This window comes from Cinclus cinclus, chromosome 10, assembly GCF_963662255.1.
Source record: "Cinclus cinclus chromosome 10, bCinCin1.1, whole genome shotgun sequence".
NCBI classification, from domain to species: domain Eukaryota; kingdom Metazoa; phylum Chordata; class Aves; order Passeriformes; family Cinclidae; genus Cinclus; species Cinclus cinclus.
Window position 1 is genome coordinate 19,465,712 of NC_085055.1, and position 24,787 is coordinate 19,490,498.

At 44.0% G+C, this 24,787-nt stretch overlaps 1 protein-coding gene and 2 non-coding genes across 10 annotated transcripts; all 3 read right to left on the reverse strand.

Annotated features, from left to right (window-relative positions):
• Positions 1-2,132: 2,132 nt before the first annotated feature.
• Positions 2,133-23,360, reverse strand: ATG16L1 (autophagy related 16 like 1). 8 transcript variants are annotated; one of them, XM_062499472.1, is made up of 19 exons: positions 23,081-23,360; positions 21,944-22,037; positions 19,625-19,730; positions 18,104-18,177; positions 17,641-17,892; positions 16,707-16,772; positions 14,432-14,518; positions 13,625-13,681; positions 13,378-13,425; positions 12,574-12,676; positions 10,478-10,583; positions 10,293-10,363; positions 8,761-8,832; positions 6,689-6,809; positions 5,766-5,871; positions 5,043-5,192; positions 4,597-4,644; positions 4,130-4,231; positions 2,133-3,729 (listed from the first exon to the last, which is right to left on the reverse strand). In XM_062499472.1, the coding sequence occupies exons 1-19, from the start codon at positions 23,193-23,195 to the stop codon at positions 3,636-3,638; spliced, it is 1,872 nt and encodes a 623-aa protein (XP_062355456.1). In that variant the 5' UTR covers positions 23,196-23,360; the 3' UTR covers positions 2,133-3,635. The 8 variants fall into 8 exon arrangements, with proteins under 8 accessions (XP_062355456.1, XP_062355455.1, XP_062355458.1 ...); XM_062499471.1 differs by having other exon boundaries at positions 14,432-14,521; XM_062499474.1 differs by lacking the exon at positions 13,378-13,425.
• LOC134048066 (small Cajal body-specific RNA 6) lies at positions 9,680-9,941 on the reverse strand. The gene has a single exon (XR_009933521.1). It is a non-coding gene; the product is annotated as a small Cajal body-specific RNA 6 (non-coding RNA).
• On the reverse strand, positions 12,094-12,364 carry LOC134048067 (small Cajal body-specific RNA 6). Its single transcript, XR_009933522.1, has one exon. It is a non-coding gene; the product is annotated as a small Cajal body-specific RNA 6 (non-coding RNA).
• Positions 23,361-24,787: the final 1,427 nt, after the last annotated feature.

The window sequence follows — 24,787 nt, forward strand, 5'->3', positions numbered from 1 at the left end:
GACTACAGGCTTATGTGGCACAGGACAGCTACTGAAAGCAGTTTATTCTAAAGCTCTGTCCCCTCCTTCTCAGGGCTGCAAGACATCCAGCCTGCTAAGAAACTGAACAGACAAGAGCCATTTATGAAAAAGGGAATTTATAAAATACTAAAATGCCATTTTGATGGACTGTAAAACACTGAGAACAATGCACTATTCTCATGATCACTAAGCAATTTATCTATTACCGCTTCAGCAGCATCCAACTGACATGCTGACGTAAAACAAAGCACTGCTGGCTTGCACAATCCCCTCCTTCATTTACTTACAAAAGCACAACATCCGGGATTTAAGAAACACAGATATTTCAATTAACTTCAGATTTTCTGTTCCTTAATCTTCCAAGAGTAGCTTTCCCCCCACCAGTGAATTTAGCCCTGGTATTTTGCAGAACAGTATGTGTTAACTTTTGGCTTGTGAGCTACAGGAACAGCTGTAGCTTTCCTCTGGCCGCATCTGTTCATTTGATTACAAGGATCACATGATAGCCTGTCCACTTGCCAACCTAACAGCTCCCTCCAGCTCAAGCAACCTTGCAGTCACAGATCAAATTTGTTTTTCACAAATATAGTGGCCGGGGCTACACAGATTGCTCCAAAAAAACAAATGACAGAACCAATGTTCCTCAGCTCTTTCAGGGTTCCAGCAACATTTCATTAACTAGAGGTGGATTATTTGGAGAGCTTAATCACTATCTAGTCAACTCTGGCAAACACAAACCAGCCAGGCTGGAACCACAGAAATTCACACGTGCCTGTGCTGCAGAAGAAAAGTCAGGTCCTTATTGTAGGAAGTAAGGAAGAAACCCCAGAGATGAAACTCAGTCACACTTTGCCAAAGCAAAAGGGAGGAAGCTGGTTTTGTACAAGTCTGTGCTGCAGCCACTGCAGGGTTATCAGTTTTCCAGGAGAGGATGAGCATTCCTGTTGGTACATGTACTCTTGCAAACATCTTCAGGGGATCCTGGAAACAGCTTCTCTGCAACACATGTTCCTAGTGCACCCTTAATCCAGAGAAAGGTGCCCAACCCATCCCCAAAATCCATTTGAAGGGCAGCTCCACCTCTGGCAGCAAAACTGCTACAGTCACCTCTGCACTGCAGGCACCTTCATTTGCTCTTCTTCCCTCTGCAGGCTGAAGCAGAAAAGGAGGCAACAGAAGTAATTAAATTAAAGGAAAAAAAGAAAAGCTAAAATTGCTCACTAGAATTTCTTACATACCTTGGTGCTAAGGAACTTTCATCTAAAATGCTTAAGGACTTAGCTGGCTAGCCATAATCCTTCAAAATTATTAACCTGCCTCATAACAGCACCAATGGGCATAACAAAGCCCTTTGGGTAAGATCTGTATCCATGCTGTAGAAAAACACAAGTGTAGCAGTCTAAATTATAAACGTCCTAAACCCATTCTGATCCTCCTCAGCAGAGCCTGCAGTTTTTATTATGCTAATCTCCCAATAATCTTTCATCATGCTGACTTGCCACTTCATGATCTGCTTTCCTGCAGTAACCAAGGTCACCTGGACTCATGGCAGGTGCCTTTTCAAGGACCATCTGCCACTGCAATAGGCAGAAGACAAAATATTGTGCCTTTAGAAACTGTTCAGAATGCAAACTTTCCATTTTTGCTACAGTTCTCACTTCCGTAAGTTGGATAAAAGCTTATTTTCTTATGAAAAAAGGAGGGTAGCCAGTGATGGCTATTAGTTATGAAATGTGTATACTGAAGAGCTGAAGACTTTGCTTCATTAATCTGAAGCTGGAACCAGAGCAACATCTTCAACGGGGTTTTTGTGTTTTTAAAGAAACATGCAACTCCTGTTCCTGTCTTAAAAACTTGACAAGGTAGCAGTCATAAGTCTCACAGCAGAAAGACGCTTATTTTCAGCAGTTTGAAATACAGATCCTGATTTCCTCAGTTCAGTAGTTTATCTAAAACATCCAACAATACATTAACCTTTCAAGGACAGAGGCACTTGTTCAATGAGGCAAGAACTTCCTTCAGTCTCAAAGCAGGACTATTGAGGCAGGGCAAGCACTGGCTGCACCTGCAGGACATCTAGCCCCAAGCTAAGAGCATTATCCCTTTTGCCCCTCTACACCAAATCCCACAATTCACCAGGAAAATTATATTTCAGGTCCCCCGCTGCACTCATTCCAAACAAGATCTCACACACAGATGCACAAATAAACCAATCAGAGCAGTGTGGGGTTTTAAAAGCAGAACACAGGTTTATTTACAATCAAGTTCTTATGGGCAGCTGAATAAATAAAAATTTTGCCTCATATACTCTAATTCCCCTCTGCAGAAAGTGTCTGAAAGAAAGGCTGGGTTAGAGGGAGCCTGTCTGAGCAGCTCCCCCAACCCAGCCCCTCCAAAGAACACGCTTCCATGGTAAAACACTATTGGGAAAGAAGAAAATAAAGTGCAAATAAAAAGGCAATAAAACTCTGGTGGCTTGTCTTGAGGCCCAGATGATGTGGAAAGGTTTGGCTGGATAAAGATATGCCAGGTAGCTCACACTGAGTCACATCATGGTTTAGGGTGCCAGAACAGGACAGAGCTAAGACACTGCTCCATACCACAGAGGGCTCCAGCGCAAATGGGAATATTGCACATGTGATCAAGAATGGGGCAAGTGGCCTGGAATTGCCAGCACCAAAACAATGGATTTGGGATTTGATGCCACTGCTCCTCTGTGTACTGACAGCTGCCAGGACAGGACGGATGAACAGAAAAAGGGACCAAACATCTGTATTCCAAGACTGAAGTCACAGAATTACTACATTCCTCATCACTGCAGCACAACTTCTACAACAGCCTCAGCAAGCTTAGCTCTCTTCTCACACCCAGTTACCAAACTGCCTGTGGTATAAAAAGATTAAAAAACCTCCTATTGTGTGACGCCCAAGCTGTTGAAGGGCATTTCAATATAAGGGTGCAGAAGTCCTAAAGAACAAACTGTTGCCTCAAGAACTGATACACAGAGTTCACATGACAGTGCTGGAGAGCCTGTGTCAGGATCAGAACAGATCCAAACTGAGTTGATGACTCAAAGGCAGAGCTGTCAGAGTCATGGGAGACTCACTTTAAAAACTGTTCCAACACTTCAAACCGCCTAGGATTTGTTTCAGGATCTTCTCACCCCATGCCTGAACTAGGCCACCAGAACAGAACACAGGAGACAGAACATGCTTTAAGTCAGCATAAACAATGACTTCTTTCCAAAGTTTCCACCTCAGAAGTGCTGTAGATACATTTGTGTGACAGGATATTTGGCACAGCTGTCTGGTGAGGAATCCTGCTAGTATCTTCAGCTCCACGTGGTGCATAGATACTGCAAGTAAAGGCATGACTAAATAGTATTCTCCATCTACAACAGCTAATCCCATTCTGAGTCCAAGTGCCACAGTGCAGTTATGGCCGTGAGAAGTCTCTGACTCAGGCTCCTTTCTCCATTGTTTTAGAACTTCCCTCTGGAAAGCAAAGCCCATGTGCTTGTCAGTATCCTGACTCTGGATGGATCTGGGCTCGGGTCTCCATGCTGTGCAGCCACGGACCAGCACCACCACACACAGCCTTGCACCCTCCGTCAGTCAAAACTCAGACCACAGCACAGCCTTGTTTCCTTTGTCCACACTGACCACATGGGCACCCGCTGGTGACCACGTGACTGCATTGATAGAAGAACTGAAAGGGAAGGCAAGAGTAAGATTACAAGAAAGCTGAATTCCACAACAGCACTTAGCACTGGAATGAAATACTATAATTATTACCAATTTAAAAAGAGCCCAAGTCTCTTTCTCACATCTCAAGAGACTTGGGCTTTTAATAAGTCTGAGGGAGGTACAATTTCTTCAGAATGTATTGAATGTACTTTATTAGAATCATATCTCAGTTTAACAAGATAACAACAAATCTAATCTAATTAAATCTAGAGAATACTGCCATGAATCCACGAAGACTTTGCATATTAAAATTCTCACATGCCAATAAAAGTTGCCAAGCTGTACAACTCCCAGTTTTTGATAGCTCAGCAAGATCCACAACCCAGATCTCCACCCTAGGCTAAATGAGCCACTTCCCTCACCTGTGATGCTTTGCAAGTGTCCTCTCCAATTTCCCAGTAAGCACATTCCAAATGTAGAGGGCCCCATCAGCTGAGCCAGCAGCCACATAGTTACCATCAGGGCTGTGAGATCAGACCAAGTGCAGAAGGCAAAGAACAATTTTCAAGTCAGCAATTTTCAGCACACATTATCATTCCACCCACAACTTCCTAAGCAAGCAACTTGGCATTAAGCAGTCTTTCAGGAGTTGTGTTATCACCTGCTAAATCTAAGAGGTGAAACCACTTTGAAATCAGAGCATTTCCAAGACACTGGATCAATATTTACAGATACACTCTGGCTTGACCAAGAGGTAACCTTGGACAAACTACAAACTCTGTCCCTGTTTTTCTAGCTGTAACTGGGGACCAGTGCAGCCAAGCATCAGGAATCACTCAGTTTAGCTGGGGAAAGGTTCATCAAGTATCTTCTTTATGTCCGACCTTACCTGAACACAACTCTCGTCCAGTCAGAGCCACATTTGAATCCCTGGGCACTGGAAAGTTAAAATCAGATAACTGTTAACTCCTTTATGAGAAGACATACTTACTAAAGACAATGTTAAGGATTTCTGCATGGCTCAGAATAAACTCCAGCATCCCTTTATCCCAATTCACGTTTCTCACACACCCTTCCCTCAACAGCACCTGAAGAAATTCTTTCCTTTAGAACACAGACTTCTAAGCCAAGCTGCCTTCTTTAAAGAGAAACATGAGAAGATCCATTAAAGCAGATCTTTGCTGTTTCTAGACATTCTAGAGAACTTTGCCACATAGAAAAAAAAGCGAGGAGACTGCTCTCTTCACAGAGGTCCTTAAACCCACTCCAGCACTAATGGTAACCCACAATACAAGGTCCTGAAATTCACAGTGCTCCTGTGAAGAACGCACTCACCTGAACGTCTGCTTGACAGCACCGACCCGCAGATCAATGATCTTGAGTAGATCATCACGGGAACAGGTCAGGAGCTCTGTTCTCTCTGGGTTCAGGTCCAGAGCTGTGATTCTTCCAAACAACTCCAGTTCTTTTACTATGCTTTCAGTCCTAAAGACAGAAAGAGGGAAAAGAAAAACAAAAGAAAAAAGGAAGCAGTGAACTAGAGTCCAGAAGCCAAACCAGTGCATCAAAATGCTGGCTTGTCCCAGTGTGGAAAAGAAGAAAAAGGATTACTAGTTTATTCTTACATTTTGTTTCTTTCCCAAGCTAGATCCCACCTTGTGGACAGCATTTCCAGCAAACAGTTAAGACACTACTTTCCTCACAAACCCACCCTAGAATAGCAAGTACTGATCAATGAAAAATATTTACCAGCAAGCAGGCTGTCTTGTCAGAAAAGAAATGACACTCCCCCCCTCCCAAAAAAACAACCCCCAAACCAAAACAAAAACACACAACCCAAAACCAAAAAACACCCCCACCAAAAAAACCCTCCAAACCTCAAACCTACAATACCAAACAGCATAAAAGTACTAACAAGTCTCTTTAATGGCCTTTTGCCACTTTTATAACAGTCTCCCCAGCTGCCAAGCTCAGGAAGAAGAGTTCCCTACTTTGGATTAACCTGACAGCAAACCCATAACCACTCCTATACCACAAGCTCTCCTACAATAGTTTTACCTGATGTCCCAGAACCGAATTTTCTTATCAAAATGTCCACTCATTACACACTGCTCAGTACACACGATGTCATTGCAGCTAGATCCTGCAAACACTGTTTTTATACCTAAAAAGGAGAAACCAATGGTGACACACTTAAATTCACATTGTCCAAACTAATGAAAATTGAGACAGAAAACAATCCCTAAATCCTATCCCACTCATACAGTGGCCACATAGAGGAGTGCCTAAGAAGTGGCACAGGGCAAACTGTCTTAAAATAATCTTGATTAAGTCTTCAACCTCTCTGCCCTTCTCAATCTCCTTTGCTGGGACTTTAAATGTTGCCATGACAGCTGCTTCATTTCCACTTCCTATTTAGCCAGCTATAATTTGCTGCTGTTAAACAACACGAATCTGTCTCCTTGACCTATGTTTGCAATTCACGTATCAAGGTTACTTTGAATCTCAAATGCTCTCTCAGTGCAAGCAGGTTTAAGAGCCCCCAGCAGGAGAAAAAACAAGGAAATAAGGTGTTTCTCCCCGAGAAAAGCCTGGATCCTAGCAATTCCTTCATTTGAGATGTTGAATTTCTTTTTTTCCATCCACCTCAGGGTAAAAAACCTGGCCTAGCTCCAAGTTTTTAGTGGAAGACTAAAATACCCATACCCAGACTTGGTAAACAAAGAACACTCCCCAAAACAGCTGCTCTCAGTATAATAGCATTAACAGTGCTTCCTGCACACACAGGATGTCTTATTCCAGGTAACAGGCAGAAAGAATTTAGTTACTTAAAGACTAACAGAAAACAGCATGACTGCTAGTTTTTTCTATTTTTATACTGGCAAGAAGATTCAGTAATTGATCTGACACCAGACTGCCAGGAGCATTCAGCAGAAGCACAAAACATGAATGAATGAAAGGCAGAACTTAGGACTCCTTACAAACTTTGCTGCGGAGGTCCCAGAGCTTGAGGGTCCTGTCGTGACTTCCTGAAACAATACGTGCATTGTCCAGCAAGAACTTGGCTGACAGAACTTTACCACTGTGACCTGTAAGGGTGTGCTGGGGACAGAAGATTGACATGGTAAAACCAAGTATTTCCACTTGCTCAAATTGTTATTTGCACATCTTCTACACTGCTTGGCAGAAAAAACCAAAACACATCTATTACAGTTAAACAGGTATCACCACTGAGTGAGTGAGAGTGTTAATTATCAGAGTCCAGCCTGGACCTGGGAAACACAGGTCACCTTTAGCTGCAGTTTCTCCAGTTACTCAGGAACCTGCCAGCTCCTTCCTCAATACTCTGTACACCTACATTTCATGGACAGATGGCAATTACAGCCTTGCAGGACAAACCAATAACAAGGGGTTAAAGCATGCTTAAAATGGTAATTTTGCCTTTCTGTCCTCATATGCAGCTTCCCTCAAGGACACAACAGGGTATCGAGTGTCAACTGTTATTACACTGTAAAGCCTGAAAGCTGAGACAACCAGGGATTTCAGAAAAACTCCCTACAGCAGCTTCTCTTAAGTGCAGAAGGAGGTTCTGTGGGGCTGAGAACATGAACCACATTCACTTAGAATTGCTCAATATTTACATACTAGACCACAAAACAGATGATTAGTTACTAAAGTAAGAGTTATGAAAACCAAGACAAAAATCTTTGTAGATAGATTTTTTTTAAATGCTCAATGGAGTATCAAATTACACAAAGCAATCTGGGCTTGGGGAAACACAAAATAAAAGCCCTTATGAATGGAAAGAAATGGGAGCTAAACTTGGGAAAAACCCCCAAACCTGATACACAAAACATCATCCCAAAAAGACCACCTTGCCTTAAGAAAGGAACACAAACTCCAGCACGAAGGATCTATCTTCCATTGTGCATCTCTTTTCTACTCTTGCTGCACAGACATCACATAGAGGTACCCACATTTAGGCAGGGAGTTTTGGCAAAGTTTATAGTAATTTCAGCTTTACTACCTCCTGCTTATGTGCAAGCCATGAAAAGTACACAGTGCCCACTGCTGAAACACAGAGTACTATTTCATCTCAGAAACAATGAATGCACTCCAAGCAATTACAGGAAGATTATGTGAATGTCTGCAGATGTAACTAACTTTTTGCAGTGAGTAATCTATGTCTGCTAAACTTATATTCACTATAATTCACATCCAAGAGTAGCTTTTGCAGCCAAGGAGAGGGTGCAAAAGAACTTCTTCACTTTCCTGAGACTTGACATCTCCACACTGAGAACTACCCAATGAATTACAGTGCATGTGTTGGTTAAAACCAAGACTGAAATGTCAGAAGATTTTAACATCTTCTGTAATTCAGTAAGTAGCATCTTACTAAAATAAAAAGTTGAGGAAAAGTGTACATAGGAAATGACAACTAAAAAAAGCTCTTGGAAAGCTGTGAAATTTCTTCTGGTCTAAGAGAGGATTATTTTCAAATCAGAGCCAAGTGTTAGAGAAGAATATGAGTACAAAGTATTTGGGAGGAAAGGAAGAACCGTTCAAAAGACACAGAGGATGATGTCCAACATGTTGAGGCTTGCTGCCTTGGACAGTCAGGCAGAGGGCTTCTTTTCAAGAACGCTGCTCCTCACTTAAAAGTCCCTCTTTGTCTTCCACAAAGCCCTTTTCAGCAGCCTGTCCTTTGAGATAGGGCAAAACATTGAGGTGGCTCTCCATAAATCGTAAGAGCCATTTAAAGCTCCCCAGAGGGGTACACAAAAGTATACACACACTTTATGTGGCAAGGATTTCTGGTGAGGGGTTGTATTGGGAAAATACACTGGAGCTTCCTGCAAGGCTGTGTGAAGATCAACACTGTATTTTAGGTCTTGCTGTGAAGACCTTCAAGAGATAAAGAACCTCTCAACAAAAAGAACTATTAAAAGTGTCTGTAAATGCCCAACTTGCAAAATTGTTATGTCCCCATTAGACAAAACTGGGAATACATGACAGAAACAATCTGTGCACTGCTCTGCCTCACAAGACTCACCCGTAAACGATTGTCATCAACTGTCCAGATTCTGCTGGCAAAGTCATTTGAAGCTGCTAAGAGGTAGGAACCCTGTGAATACAAGATTCCTTTTAAATTCCTTCTGCTCGTCAATATGCAAACCAAATTGAAATCTCTCCAATAAACCATTAAAACCATATTGGTCAAAGGAAAAAAGGAATAAAACCAAAATCACAGTAGCAAATGCCAGTATGGAAAGCTAATGTAACCTGTCCCAAAGGACTACGGCACCTGCTTCTTACCAAAATGGGAGGGTTTGTATAATCATGGCTACAGATTGTAACAAGAATAATGTATAGCAATTATAACAATAACCACACCAGGAAAAGGACGTTCATCTTTCCCTTCTGCTGCAGTGAGAAAATGTGTTCTAGTTTACTCTCATCTATTGTGCAGCTGTTTTCCTCTTTTTAGTTTTTTTTCCCAGAGAAAATAAGCCCTGTGTCATCTACCCCACACTGCTTAGAAAGGTCTCAGAGTGGAATTAGTGTGATTCTTGCCATTTTCCTTAAAATTCTAGCATTTTAAGTTAAGATTTCAAAAATGAAATCTGCCTGAGGAGAGAGAAATTGACTTGTTCATGCCTTTAGTCTTAGGGCTCCCACAAGTCATTCATCATGGAGAATGGCCACCACAAAATTTATGCTTGCACTCCTGTCCATCACAAAAGACTTTCCTGAATCCTTGTAATCCTTTCGCATCTCACCCAGGCAATTCTCACTGCAAATGTGTTCAAGCAACTTGCCAAACCTCAGGACTAGTTTCTCCTGCAGATTAACAGCATGCCTCTAATGAGCTGGTCAGTGTCCAAAAGAAGGATCCTCTTGGGTGGGTATCGTAATTTAGCACACAGAATCACCAAATGGCAGAAATTATATCAGCTTTGTGCTATGGAAGAGGTCTCAGCAGAAAAGTCAGATCACATGTCCAGTTAGACCAATCCAAGACCCCAAACTCCTTCAAGCAGGACTGTTGGATGCTGATCCCAGTCATGTCTCCGCTGCTCCAGGTGAACACGACATGAGCACATCTCACACTGTCAGCAAACACTCTTCCAGCCACACCATTGCTGTGCTGTGGCTGGGGAGAAACTGCTGGGAGAAGAGGGCATGAACTGCAAGTCTTAGGATAATCAGACCTTTTACTATTCATCACAGACCTCAGTAAAGCACTTATGGAAAAAATCCCTCACAGAAATAAACCCTCAGTGTATTTGCTTCTTCTGTGCTGTTATGCCAGCTTCATGGGAAAGTTAATTTCTTAAACAAAAATCCATAATCGATGTCTGAGCTGCATATCATCATCTGAATTGTAAAGCAAGGATCAGAATTACAGACTGCACCTTAACAAATAAAGATCTTTAGTACACTCTTAACTATTTTCAGCTACTTTCATGTTTTAACTCATTTCTTAGGTAACTTTTCAATTAGAATGGAAACGATAGCAGAGAACAACGTAATTCTCCTAATTTATTCCCAATTATGAACACTGGATATTGCACAGATACTCACAGCACTATCAAATTCTATGCTTGTAATCCCAGCATTACTGCCAGAGAGGGAACCTTTGGGCTCACACCTATCTGCACAGAGAAAGATGAACAAAAACTTGAGCAGTGGATTAGAAGTTGAAACAAAGTGACCCACAGTACAAGTTTATTTAGCATCCCAGCATACCCCAAAGCAAAAAGGTTTACCTCCCAATACTTCCCAAAGCTTAACCCTCCGGTCCATGCCTCCTGTTGCTAGTAACCGGGAGCCAGGGCTGAACTGCACCGCGTTCACCTCCCCATCATGTGCATCCTGAGGAGGGGAAGGAACAGAACAGCCACCCAAAAGGGAATTAGCACACACCCATAACCCACAGATCAGAATGCAACAGAACTTAAAGGTTACAGAATCACAGCTGTGCATCTTACAGCAGTAAATAGGAAATAAAGCCACAGACTGAAACTCTGCTATGGCTGGTGGTGTACAGACAGCAAAAAGGTTGATCCTTATCAGAGGAGAAAACAAAGGCACATCAAGAAAAACAGCAGCAAGGACTCAGCAGCAATAACAAACTACCAAAAGCCTTATAATGCTACCTAAGTTTAGGCTGTTAAAGTCACACCAGAAAAAAAAAGATAAGGAAAGGACAGGACAAAAACCAGTAACAGGTGATGGGCTGTAGAAGGAAAGTAACTTTCATTCCTCCATCTAGAGACAGCCATGGAACATGATCCAATCAGTTCATGCAACCCTGGAAAAATCAAGTCAGGCTTGAGTTAAGCAGGTCTGCTAGGAAACAGCATAGCAGATGCACTGCATTCACTGGGTGTGCTGGTGATTATGCAGTATGAGTGTGACAGCACCTGCTTGCAGAGGATTGGGGCTTAAGCTGTGCCTCCTCTCTGCAGATGCACTGATCCCCCAGCACCCCTGCTTCCTACAGCTTAATGGTCTGAATTCTTGAACTTCCAAAACCTATGAGGATTTTAAGATTCATTCCTGTTTTATTCCTCAATTAATTTCACAGTTTTTTACTACTTACCCACACAGTACTACCACCTCAATCTTAATTATTTTAAAAATATTTTCAGAAACAGCCCTTTCAAAAACAGTTTTTCTGGAAACTTGCATTTTTACGAAACTTGTTCCTTGAATGTGGTCTGCCAGCTCATATTCAAGGCTAATCACACTTCAAATCTGATCTTTCTGCAAATGCAGAGGAGCCATTCACAACAAAACCGGTGAAAGGCCTTGCCCAGAAGCTACACCTGGGAATGATTCCTGAAGTGACTACATCTTGCACCTCCTACTTGCCTCTCTAAAGGTGACTCCAGTCTGCTCTTTGCATTTGCCAAACCTCTGCCACAGAGCCCTTGCATCAATTCCTGGAATGCTCTGTCAGACCTCAACATGTCTTGATGCTCCACCTGTGCTCAAAACACTGGAGCTAAAGCCTAACACCTCCTCCCCTGATGCCCTTTATTCAAGCCGGCTCCAGCTGCCATTTCGGTCATGACCATATTCTCACTTGAAGTGATATTGCTACTCCCTCCTTCCACAACAGAATATGGTAACAGGGCGGGCAACCATGCACATGACATGCTTCCCTGCTGCAGTGAGCAACACTGATACTCTGGATGGAGAAAATAGGTCATTTAATATCCATGAAAAATCCACATCCAGCTCTGGAGTGCCCAAGAAAGCTCCAGAGGCACGTTCAAACAAGTAGCTGCATTACAAGACAACATCCTTTCAGTCACAAGACAATGCACTGAACAGAAACTTAAGTTTAGCTTTGTGAGGCCAAATAACACACAAAGGAGGTCTCAGCTTGAAAACCTTTGATCATGCACAGCAAATGAGGACACCCCATCACCATGAGCTCCTCTTCACCAGATTTGTTGGATTACATTTGGTGCCACAACTCCCTTTACTGTGGAGATCTGGAACTGAATTAATCCCAAACTGTCAGCAATCTCTTCCTCAATCATAGCTCTACTATGGCATGATAGAATAGGGACTGCTGGGAGCCAATGAGGTAATGGGGTGGAATTTCCCTGTGCCCTCAGAAAACTTCTTTGTCATCATTGACCTCAGTAAGACAGACATCGAGCACACTGGCTCTGAGAAACATTTGGGCAAACAATTAAATGGCATGAATGCTTCTACCAAACCGAAAATTCTTTCCTGTTTGGCAGTGCTGATAGGAAGAGTCTCAGGATATCAGTTCCCACATAGAGAATTCTCGTCTTCCAAAACCAGAACAAAAAATGGCAGAGTAGAGAATTTCTTCTGTACTCACAAAGACACATATGGCAGTAGTGGGCACTCTCACTTCTTTACTGGCACCTGGATGTGGCTCTGCATTATCCTGGGGTGCAGGGAATGAGGACAGAGAACGCCTCCTGAGATGAAATAAAGTAGAAATATTTTAAAATGAGAAATGAACACTGTTTCTCTGGAGTTCATCCTGATCTGTACCTGTCAATTAACTACTCTGTACAGAAATTACAAAATGGGGGAAGGTGCTTATAACACCTTTTTTATCCCATCTTTCAGAAATTACATTTGTCATGTAACACTATATTCACTTGTGGCTTTGGATATTACACAGTTCACCACATGAGTTACCTGAACTGATTACTGACCTCATTTTGGAGCAGTGTTTTAATGTTTTCAATAGGAAGAAAACATGGGACTGGCTGCAGCTCCATCATTATGTCTAGAAAGACTCAATACCATTTAAGCACTACATCCCAGGCAGCAAAATGCTCTGTTTCAAAGGCCCTGGGCTGCTCTGTTTATGCAAAGACACCCACCTACTGCAGAGCTTAGCTCAGGATTGGCTCCACTCTGGATACTAAGCACAGAACCCAACGACTTATTTTAAATAACCCGAATTTATTTATGAGCGAAGTGCAGTGGAAAGTAAGAGCAAACCCCATGTATTCTCTCCACAGAGAGAGGCTCATCGCCTCTGTCACTGTATATAGTTTCTAACCAGAGTTATCAACTGCAGAATCTAATCAGCACAATGCAGCAGGGTTCCATGTTACTTCAATGGAATACAATCACATGCTGGACTAAGAGCGGATAATATTTTCACCTGGCGGTATCAGAAGACTGATGTCCCAAAAGGGGAGACTCAGACAGACTGGAGGAAAAGGTCAGAGGTCAGCACACGGCAAGATGGAAGAAACAGGAAGTTGAGGAGAACAAAAAAGAAAAAAAAAAGAAAGGCAGAAGCTAGAAGGAAGGCTGAAAATATTTGTTCGCATTCCCTGCATCACCAAGATTTTGGTGTACATTGAAACCAATGAACAAAACAAGGAGGTGAAAGTGTTCTAACCTACCCAAAGATATTACTGATAGAGTCCAGAAGGCCTCCAGCTGGCTGGGAGAGTCGCTTACTGAAGGAGGGGAGGACAGGTTTAAACCTTGTGAACAGTTTCTCCACATAGAGATTAATACAAACACATTTCATAGCAACATGTCTCTGGAAGGACTCCCTCCCCTCAGACCCAACCCACAGACAGAGAACACCAAGGCAGGCATCAGTGCAAAAGTCATCAGTATCTACAACTCTGAACACATTTTGTAGGTGAAGTTTGTTCAACATCCCTCAACCTCACCCTGTGTATTGCTGGGTTTAGATACAACAATCTGCCAAATCTGAAGTTTCAATCAAATTAATCCATGATCTCATGTAACTACCTCTTACTTTCCACTCACTGCTATTTTAGAGAAATAATAAGATGCATTCAATCTAGGGGAAGATTATTTTCAGTGTTTCAGATAAACCCAGCTCTTTGCAAAGACACATCAACATCTTGTAGAGTAATGGAGGCATAAAACAACACGCATTACATAACCCATGTTATTAACTATACAGTTTTTAAACATTTGTTTTAAAGATTAAACAACGACTTTTCAGGCACTAGGGTAATTTAGTTAAAACAGCAAAGGAAAACCAGCACATCTAAAGCATGGCAACAGAGAACACAGCACATGAGTTTGCTACCACTCTGGTAGAAGCACTAAACTATGTTCCACCTAAAGGCAACTAGAAACCTAAGTTACAGTCCCAACATTGTTCCAGCTCCAGCTGTGCCCTTTGTTCTTCCTCAGTGACATGCTACAAGAATCTCTTGGTCACAAACCTGGACGTCCGGCTGACAGCTCGCACCGGAGAGGTTTCCTCAGCTGTGTCCGAGGTTTCATCTGCAAGCACCTCTATATCATCATCCCTGCTGAAGTGAGAGAAAACACCTCCTTTTCAATCAGCCACTGAACTGACATGAACTGACAGCATGGCACTGTTCCAGGGCCTGTCAGTGTCCATGCCCAGTGCACCCCAGGTTTATGGAGCTGTAGTAGATCCAGGTAACTCACACTGATGCAACTGCCACTGCCAGAGATGTAACTCAACACACAGTGTCTGAAAACAGACAGCAACTAAATTTCGGTTTCTTTCCTTCCAGCTGCCAATTCCACTTCACTGACAGCAGGGCTGGATTTCCATTTCTGTTTTTAGACTTCCTTTTCAGATTCTCTTTACTACAGGCATCCTATTTCAGCCTGTAGCACTAACTACATACAGCTTTGTAACAACCCACCACACCTGAGCAAGGCTTCACTACAGTGTGAATGATATTTGCTGGAACAGTTACAGAACAACAAAAACATGAGTTACTGCAACATCAAGTATAGGTGATACCAGCACCTTTTCTGCTGTTTCAAAACAAACAAGTGTTTAAAAAAGCACAAGAAGCTGACTGAATTTTCCTGCTTCACCGACACCAAAGACACCCCTGATACTATTTACACTGTTGTACTTCAGGTGCTGCACCATGAAGTGTGAGAGCTGTTTTTGCTCACTCCATTAAAGTGCTGGTGGTCAACTGAACACAAGTGTGAGTTTCCAACACATGTACAGTAAATTAATCCAGCTAAGTTACTCAGCTAATGCTGAAGATTTGCCCCCATTAGTCACCATGGGCTCTGACAGCCTACTATTTTTTCCTACAATGATGATTTTCCTCCACTACTGATTTTGCAGGACAAACTATTTTTAAACACTTTACTAACCTAATGCCATTTGATTGAAGAGAAGTTTAAATTCTGCATTTAAATAACCAATCTGTACCATCAGATAACACTCAGCTGCAAAAGCATTTAAGAGGATGAAACCATTTGTAATCTCTAATTTCAGAATATAGCTGCACTTTCAACTCTTAAGATTTTGGAGGAGAGTATACATGAAAAGACTATGTAAAATATATTCACTGAAGGAATGTATCAGGTCAGTGTTTCAATAAAATACTATCAAATTCTGCCAATACTTATTTTTAAAAATCTAAAGTTTCTGCTATTAAAACTATGTGTAGCAGAACTTTCTATGTTAACAATGTATTCTTAAGTAAATATAAACACCATGGCACACCCCCTGAAATGATGCAGTTTCTTCCTTCAGTAAGCAGCATATTTATACAACACAAACCCTCTCAAGTTGTAAAATCATGAAAAAAAATCAAGGCCATCTCTGAGGCAGAGTTTGAGTAGTATACAGAAACAATTATGCTATAGGGTGTCTCATACTCCCTTTCCACATGCCCTTCCTCCCTCTCCCAGTCCCTTGCACAGCCCCCATTCCAGAGGGATGCACTGCTTCTGTCCTTTGCAATGGCTTGCAGCACAGCACTCAATGTGACTCTCTGATGTGAACATAAAGGGAAAAGATCTCCAGAAAAAGCCTGCAGGCTGTTCTGGCACTACCCAGCAGGGCCCAGGAACAGAGCATCAGATGCAACTGTTCTGGACTGGGCAAACACAACCACCCTGACCAGCCCAACTCAGAGCACCCCACTACCCATTTCAGCCACCTGATCCAACACCACCCAGAGCCAAACACAGCAGGGCAAGAAAAAGACACTAGAGGAGACTAGAGGGATTTCTCTTCAGCTTACCAGGTAAAGCACTCCACTGTTTTCCCTTAGACAATAAATCCCTGCCAGTATGAAATTAACCCAGGTTAATTCACTCAGTACCTGTTCCTACAGGAAATCCTTGGGCACGTTTGTAGTCTAACATTTTAAAATCCAGGCATCTCCAGAGTAATTGTTTCATGAAAAATTATCTTTAATACCAAAGGCACCTATCTCAGCATAAAAACATTTGTTATAATAACATCTATTGACCATATGAACCATTCCTGTGATTTTCAGTCCAAGCATCTATTTTTAGTCCTAAAAGAGCTCCTTCTTCTGGTAAGTTCAAGTAGGGAGAGTTACTGCACATTTCTGACTTTACACAAGAAGTTCAAACACTCCTCTACATCACCCAATTTAGGAATAACAAAGATACCATTTATCATGCATCTGCATAAACCTGAGGCATAAACTGATGAAAGAGACTCTAAAAATCAAGACTGCTTACGGTTCAACAGGTAAGGGCTCTTTGGCAGCTTCTGCCAGCTCCTTCTGCAGCCTGGCCTGGCGTCTCCTAAGAAAAAGAATTCAAGGTTATTTAAAAAGAAAAACAACATTTCCTTAATCCTATTCCAAAGAATACCTTGCATGGTTTTGATGGGCTTCATAAGGTTAAAAAAAATAAAAATCAGTCCCCCTGCTCTAATTTTATCCTGATTTTCAAGGTACTCTGAGCAGGAGAGGCAGTTTTCTTATTGTGAGTAGCAAAGGACAAGATCATTCAAGCAAGGCAATGAGGCAAAGTGAACCTATGACCCTTTATGATCCATATGAATATGCATTAGCTTGGAGGGCAAGAACTTGCCAAAATAATGATTATGTTAGTGAAGCTAATACAAAACTGCCAGCTACTGTGGGACTTGTAATGTAGGTCAGTCACCAGGTATCATTTGCTGGCAAGTAAGGTGAAACAATTCAGAAGAAAAATTATTTTGCAAGGAAAAAAAGCCATACAAACTACTCTTGCAGTAAGTTTTACACAGCTCAGTTTCATGGCAGATGCTCATTCTAGAGGAACCCAAAAAATGCTGAAGTTAGTCAAGTCAAAAAAGGATAAAACTAGGAGCAGTGTAAGATGCAGTATGAACAAGAAAAGTCCAAATCTAATACCAGCAAATCCCCACAGTTTCTATCTGATTTATGATCTTCAGCACACAGTTAAATGCTGCTGAAGAAACAAAAGAACACGTTTTATTCATTTAAAAGACAGGAATGTTTTCACAAAGTGTCAGTCTGTGTTGGATGGAAAAAAAGAGTTCTGGACTCTCACTGTGTTGTGTAAGAACAGAGACCTCAGAGGTCAAAACTAAATCTGGTTTTATCCTATGCACTCATAACTGAAAAATGTATCAGTTTTATCAAACAAAGGCCATGGATCTCACCTTGAATCCTTTTCATTTTCTGCATTCAAACGATTGGCTTCTTGTGCTTTCTCTGCCATCCAACGTGAGACCAGCTCCTGGTTGTCTTCAGTAGTTTTCCTTAGTTTCTCCTCCAAGGCATTGAAGGTGATCTGGAGAGCATCATATTCATCTTTCAATGTCTGATTAGCTCGCTCAAGATCTTGCAGCTTGCTACGCAACTCCTGGCACTCTGTTTCCAGTTCAGAAATCCTTTGCAAATACTCTGCAATCCTGGAATGCCAACAAAACATACAAAACCATGAGGACCTCCTTTGGGACCTGCCATCTTCCTTGTGCTGGTTGCACAATGCCTCACTAAGGCATTTTTAGCCCTGGGCTAAGACTCCTAGAGAATATTATAATAAAATATTATAATAAAATAAAAACTCTAATAAAGAACTCCATCAGAAGTCTGGTCACAGACAAAACAGTTCTTACTCACTTGGCTTCGTTCATCTGCATCTCTTTGTCCTTCTGCTGCATTTGGTTGTTCAAATCAATTACAGACTGGGCCAGCTGGGGAGAGGGGAAAATTGCATTACAAACTGCAGGGATGTCAGTGGATAACACACTGAGCAGCCTTCAGTGCAAGCACAGACTAATTAGCATTAAATGCGTGGATCACATATTTCAGGTCTTTTTTACCCCAGCTTTCTATGCAGGTCTGCTACACAGGTCATTAAATCAGAAAATCCACTTTCAAAATGAATTGTCAAAAAACTGCTGTCCTTTGATGTCTCACTCTGCTCCCTCAAAAAGTTTCATTATAGTCAGATCAAACAGAATGCATATCAGGAAGAAATTTTAGTAGTGGAAAAATCAATACAGAAACTAAAAATTGTCAAGTAAGTAAACAACAAATGAGTACTGACTATCACAAAACAAATCATCCTGTTATGGCCAGGACAGCTATTTCAGGAGACACACAGCTCATACTGTGAACACAGGTGCCACCAAGAGTTTTCTCACAGAGAAAGTTGCTGGTGGAGTGGCTGCAGATGACAGGGAACAGAGAGGCAGAGGCCAGTGCTGTCAAGCTGCAGCTGCCAGCTCACAGCTTACCCAGCAGCACAGCTTCAACTGCCCAGGAAGAAGGAAGACTAATTTTTGGGGGAGAGTGCCTGCCTGCCTAAGTGGTTTTAGAACACCAGGTTGGGAGCAATGAAAATATTCTGAGTGCCCTAACCACTTGGTGCACACCTCCTATAGAAAACAGTTTCCTCTTTGGAAAGCTCAGAACTGCTGACACTGGAGCTTCTCCACACCTCCAGTGGAGTGTGACCAAAGGAGCATGATAGCATTTTCCAGGCCATTCACACCTTTTCCCTATGAAAGTGTGGAGTCCCATTCAGCTTCCAGATTCATTCAGCCCACTGCTGTGCTTTTAAAAACCCAATTCTGCTGCTGAAATTCCATATCTCCTGGTCAAAAAAACTCCCAAAACCCAAATCCAAGATCTTCTGGCTTTTTCTCTCTTCCAGGCCCAAGTGTCATTGCTACAGAACTCCTGGGCTCTGAACCAGCACTCCCAGCCTAGCAGTGTGCTTCTTTCAACCTTGGCTGGTGCTTGTTTCCAAAGAAATGGTGCTGCTAAGTGAGACCACTGAAACCACAGCCTGCTATGCCCCACTCATTCTAAGTCTTTTCAAGTTACTAGTGTTCATATGCAGATCTGTGGCCCAGATCAGTTCCTTCCTTCTCTAATACAACTAAAAATCTTTTAATGAAGCAGAAAATTCAGCACTTAAAAATCATGCTATGCTATCAGTGTAAGCTCTCATCTCCAGGTGACCTTATAACAGACCGGCCCATCTCTGGCTGATTTTAATCATCAAAAATTGGGGAAGCTTAAAAAGGGTCTAGATGAAAGGAGGAAAAAATGATTAATCAGCCTGGTAAAATCATGGTCAGGTTCCCAAAACACCACATGTGGACCTCAGAGAATATAAGAAGACTTTCCAACCTCTCCACGTTTCTTGTGCAGCTCAGTCAGCTCCTCTTGGTGCTTTATCTTCAGCTGGGCCAGTTCCTGCAGCTGAGCATCATTCCATGTGCTGTCATGTCCTGGGCTGCAATTGGACAGATAAGAAGAAGAGATGTCCCAAACTAGAATCCAGTTGTTTCTGTGCTTTTGCTAGGGTCCAGACATTGCCTCCCTTGAATGCTTTGTACACTAGGGACATTAGGGTGATTCCTAACAAACCAAGCCACAGTGGCCTTCCACACTACACACTCTTCACCAGCCAAAAGGCCATCACACAGTACTGGAAAGTTACATCTCCTGAGTACTACATTCACTTTTTGTACATTTCTAAACCAGAACTCAAACTCCAATGGAAGACAACTAGCTTTTATTTAAATTTGCATGAGCATGACTGAGCCTTAGAAGTACACTCTCGAACTTCTGGAACAATTACAAATATTTTACCATCCTGATTTGTTCTGGAGGGAGCTGGTGGACCTTGAAGATGCAAGATGTCTGGAGAGGGTACAGAACCAAAAGTCAGAAACCAAGGAAGTATACCCAGGCCTTTGGGTTTACAGTCCCAGGTGTGACAAGTCACTTCTCGATTGGCCTGACAATACTCTTTTTGTTACTAAGTTTTGAAGTGGTTACTGTGTTTTTCAACACTATTACTGTGAGATAATCTTCAATTTTTACATATCAGAACATTTATATCACCATCCGCCCCAAACTACAGAGTGCAAAAACTATCACTTGTGTCTCTGAAAGCACAGAGACGGGAAGAGAGAAAACCAAGCTTTTTTACACACAAACTCTGAGCACATTATCAGCTATATTTTGAACTATGTCCCAGCTTTTTAAAAAATCATTATTTTAACTTCAACATCATACAAACATAACAGGGTAATTTCATCCCTTTCTGCAGTCATTTTGTGTTGTAACAGTCCGGGGGAAACAGATAATCCATCCAAATGCTTCACAGTGATATCAGTAACCTAACGCTCTTCACAAAAAACAGCAACCAGCCCCTCACTGAACTAATGCTGCACTAACTGCATTTCCAAAAAAATGTGTGCAAACAGACAAGAAGCCAAGTCCTGTGGTAATATCCAACATATGCTATAGCTCCAGCCATGCATACCCCTATAGCCAGAACTAAATACTACTCCTTGGCTTTGACTGAAGTAAAAACACTTCTTCCTCAGCTATCTAGGATCAGAAAAGTAATTCTGTTTCAAAAACCTGCTATATATTGAGCACAGCATCAGAGTTCAGCCTAGTATTTGCTTTCAGATGCTGCTTCTGTGCCTTTCTTCTCATACATATTTAGTCCAGTCTCATCTCATCTCTCCTCTCAGACCTGGCATTTAGCCACAACATGATTCCCATAAACTGAAATGGTTCAAGACAACTGCAGCCATCAGAAAGCTTTTGAAAACTTTCACATGGGTGTTACTTCCAGCCTGCTGGAGTTTTGCCTGCAATTCCTGTAAACCCAGCAGTTCTTCCTTCTCTGCTATATTGATTTGTTTTGTATCCCAACTGGATACGCCCCCACAGTTTCCTGCTGTAGAGGGGTTCTGGTTTCAGAACAAGAGCAAAAAGAACCTCAACAAAGGAAGCAATTCTTACAGAATTAGGAATTCTGAGCTCTTTGGCCCTGCCTTCTCTTTGGGTATACTGAGGGCAGAGCTGGCCAGCCTTCACCTGTGGAACAGACAGGCTGTTCAAGGGATACTTCTGGCACATGGGTTTGCTATGCAGTCAAACACCAGCAGAACCAGCAGCACAACCCCAGCCTTCAGCATGAGTGCTGCTCCCAGCTTGCTTCCCAAGAAATCCTATTAAAAAGCAGGCACAAACCACCTTCCTTTTGGAATTTGGTGCTTACTCAGGACTGACACACAATTATGGTTTATTTCTGTTCTCCCTTTTAATGTGATGACACAGATTGAAAGAAACAAAACCATTAAACTACCCATACTCATCAGGAAGAGCAGGCAAACACTGTAAGCATTACAAGGCAAACAGACCAGGAGTAGCAGTTCATTGTGGTCTAACCTCTGTTCCATGAGCGTGTGATAGATCAGCTTCCTTCCCAAACCTGGCATGATCTTTTTGTGCTGCATACACTTAGCATACTGTAACTTTATCACAGGCTTATACATAGCTGTAAGTTATATTTAGTCCAACAGAATTTCAGTTTGTTGTGTGCCAATTCACTGTAGGGACTCAGTAGCTGTTTGTGAGGCATCAGTAGTTTAGGCTACAAGGTGTATAACAGACAGCTGCTGACAAAAAATAAGTGCTACATACCTGATCTCATGTCTGCTCTGCATGTCATATTTTTCTGCTTGAAGCTTATCAGCCAGCACTGCATGAAGGTCTGACTTCTCCAGCAGCTTGTTATCTGCAGGAGCAGAAACTGCACTTAAGACAACCAGAAAGCAAATCCAGATTCCCATCGTCTCCTGCCTAGATCACTAGCTGTGATTTAGTCCCTTTAATTATTCTGACACAGCCAAATGCTACATGAGCCTCCACCATATCAGTGTGTTCTCCCTCCTCTTTGATCTCAACAGGTTAAGGCACCATCCACCTACAAGCCCAGGACCTCCTCATTAATCCAGATCCTGTGTGGGACTGGTCTTACGAAAAGTTTAATAGAGGAAGAGGGAGCAAGTGCTCAGGTGCACTGTTATCTGCTAAAACAGAGAGATTTCAAAGTTCACTCTTTAAAGCTCCCTAAAGGACAGCAACAAGAACAGGCCTGGCAGAGAGACCAAACCCAGCTCTGCCGTTTGCTTTCCCCCACAGTGTGTGGGACCCCCTTTCCATCCTGACACAGTCGAGGCAGGAGAGGGGCGGGCAGGAAAGCCCTGAACAGAGATTGCTGGCCCCTGGATAGCTCCAAATTTTACAAAACACCATGAGCAGGGTCAATAGCACCATTGTTCTCGGTTCCACAAGCAACTGGGTGGGAATTGCACAGACAATTCAGACATTCAGTCACTGTCCAGAGCACAAAGCACTGCAGCCTCTGAGAGAACTGAAAGAATTACGTATTTTCCTTCATAAAGCAGAAAATCCAGCTTCCCTGTTATTACAGGCATGTTCCAAAAAGTCCCGAGAAAATGGCTCGGGCGAGGCCCCGGGGACCCTGTGCCACCACGGCTTTCCCACTTTTAAAGAAGAGGATGAGAATGATCATCCTCTCATGAATCATCCCAGAAAGGGCTGGAAGGGAGCACAGGGGGTCAACCAGGTCCCACATCCACGTTCAAGCAGGGCCATCCCATAGCACACGGCACCGGATAAAATCTAGTTCTGGAATACCTCCAGAGAGGAAGACTCCACACCCTCCCCACTGAGCAGAGTCTCCCTGCAGATACCGATGGGCATGAGTGAGGAAGAAACGCTACTTCGGCCGCGCCCCCGCCGGGCTTCACTTACACTGGGCGATGATCTCCTCGAAAGCCTGGCGCTGCAGCCGGTCCCGCCGCCGCAGCTCCTCCGCGATGTGCCGCTTCCAGGGAGGGAACCCGGCGGCGCGCAGCCCCGACGCCATCTCCGCGGCAGCCGGGACGGAGCGGTCGGAGCGGGCCGCGGCAGGCGGCGCAGGGGGCAGCGAGGCGGCGGGAGCGCGGGGAGGCGGCGGGAGGGGCGGGAGCCCCCTCAGAGCCAGGCCCGGGCCCGCGGCCGCGCCCCCACACCGGCCATGGCGCTGCGCTACGTCAGGGGCCCTCGCAGCTGTGCGGCGCGCCGCAACCGCGACAGAAGCTGCCCCGCCTCTGCCTGACGCCGTCCGACCGCCTCCGGCGCCGCCGACACCAGCACCGGTGTACCTAGGCCGGAAAGCGCCGCGTGAGATCGCGCTGCAGACGCGGAGGCGGAGTCAGCCTCAGGCGGGAGAACAGGCGCTTTCTGAGGCGAGGAAGTCCTGCGCCGCGCCATTTTGTGTCCTCCATGTTTGCGCCATCTTGAGAGTGGCTCTGCTGCCACGTTGAGCGTGATCCTGCCGCCATGTTGAGAGTGGTCTTAATGCCATCTTGAGAGCGGCCGACTTCCCTCCTGGGTGTTCCTGGGCCGCCATCTTGAGCGTGGCCTCACCGCCATGTTGCGGCCCTGTGTCAGCGCATGCGCATAAGGTGCCCGGTGGGAGGCGATGGCCGCACCGTTCGGGGCCGGGCCGGGCCGGAGCGGGCGTGTCCCGTCCCACAGGCCGAGCCTCCCGCGGTCACGCCGCTCGCAGCTCAGTGTCCCCACCGAGGCAGCCGCACTGTGCCGTGCCAGTGACACTAGCGGGGCTTTGGTGAGGTGAAGGGCTGGTGCCCGCGTGGCAACGGGACTGTCTAGCCTCGGCAGCCACCACTGCACCTCTCTCTGCCTGCCACTGTTAAAGCACGGGTGTTACTGTAAGTGAACATTAAACATTTATTCAGGGCTCCACAGAGAGTGTTATACTACACTATGCTAATATGGCACACCTGCGGTGCCATTTGTTGAGTGGCCTTGGTGCTCTTTTTCCCTCCCCTCCCCCCCTCCTTCACAAGACACTGCTGCTTCCCTCATCACTTAACGGGAATCACGGAATAACGGGATGGGGTCAGGCTGGGAGAGCCCACAGGGGCTCATCTGCTCCCACCCCCCTGCTCCAGCAGGGCCGTCCCAGAGCACAGGACGTTGGATTGCATCCAGAGGACTCGAATATCCCCTGTGAGGACAGTCCACACCCTCTGTTCAGGGCTGGGGCACTGTCCTGGGCAGAAGTTCTGGCTTCTGTGCAGGGGGAATTTCTTGGGATCAGTCCCTGCCCGTGCCTCTGGTGCCATTGCTGGGCCCCCGGCACAGAGCCTGGGCTCTGCTCAGAGCCCTCCCTGCAGACAGGCACAGATGGGATCAGGGTCCCTCTCGAGGCTCAACAGCCCCAGCTCAGCCTTCAAGAAGCGGGGTGGTGAAATGAAATGGACCTTAAGGCTTTCTGGGAAAAGTACTTAATGTGGAGCACGGCAGAAGCTACGATGCAACCCTCCCTGCACTACCACCTTCTGGCAAGCCTCCCAAGAAGCCACATTCTCTGGCAAATGTAAAAATCCATAATAACTCGTTCCATTGCTCTACTTTCAACTGCTTAATGATGGGAAAGGTGTGTCCTAATGT

Bases quoted from the DNA above. Each gene is read 5' to 3' on its own strand.
- ATG16L1 (XM_062499471.1), bottom strand. From the start codon at position 23,195: ATGGCGTCGGGGCTGCGCGCCGCCGGGTTCCCTCCCTGGAAGCGGCAC. The intron at 13,682-14,431 runs GTTTGTGACCAA...CCCCTCCTTCAG, and splicing joins GCTGTCAGCCGGACGTCCAG to TAAGCGACTCTCCCAGCCAG. The intron at 5,872-6,688 runs GTAAGGAGTCCT...TCTCCTTTTTAG, and splicing joins GGACCTCCGCAGCAAAGTTT to GTATAAAAACAGTGTTTGCA.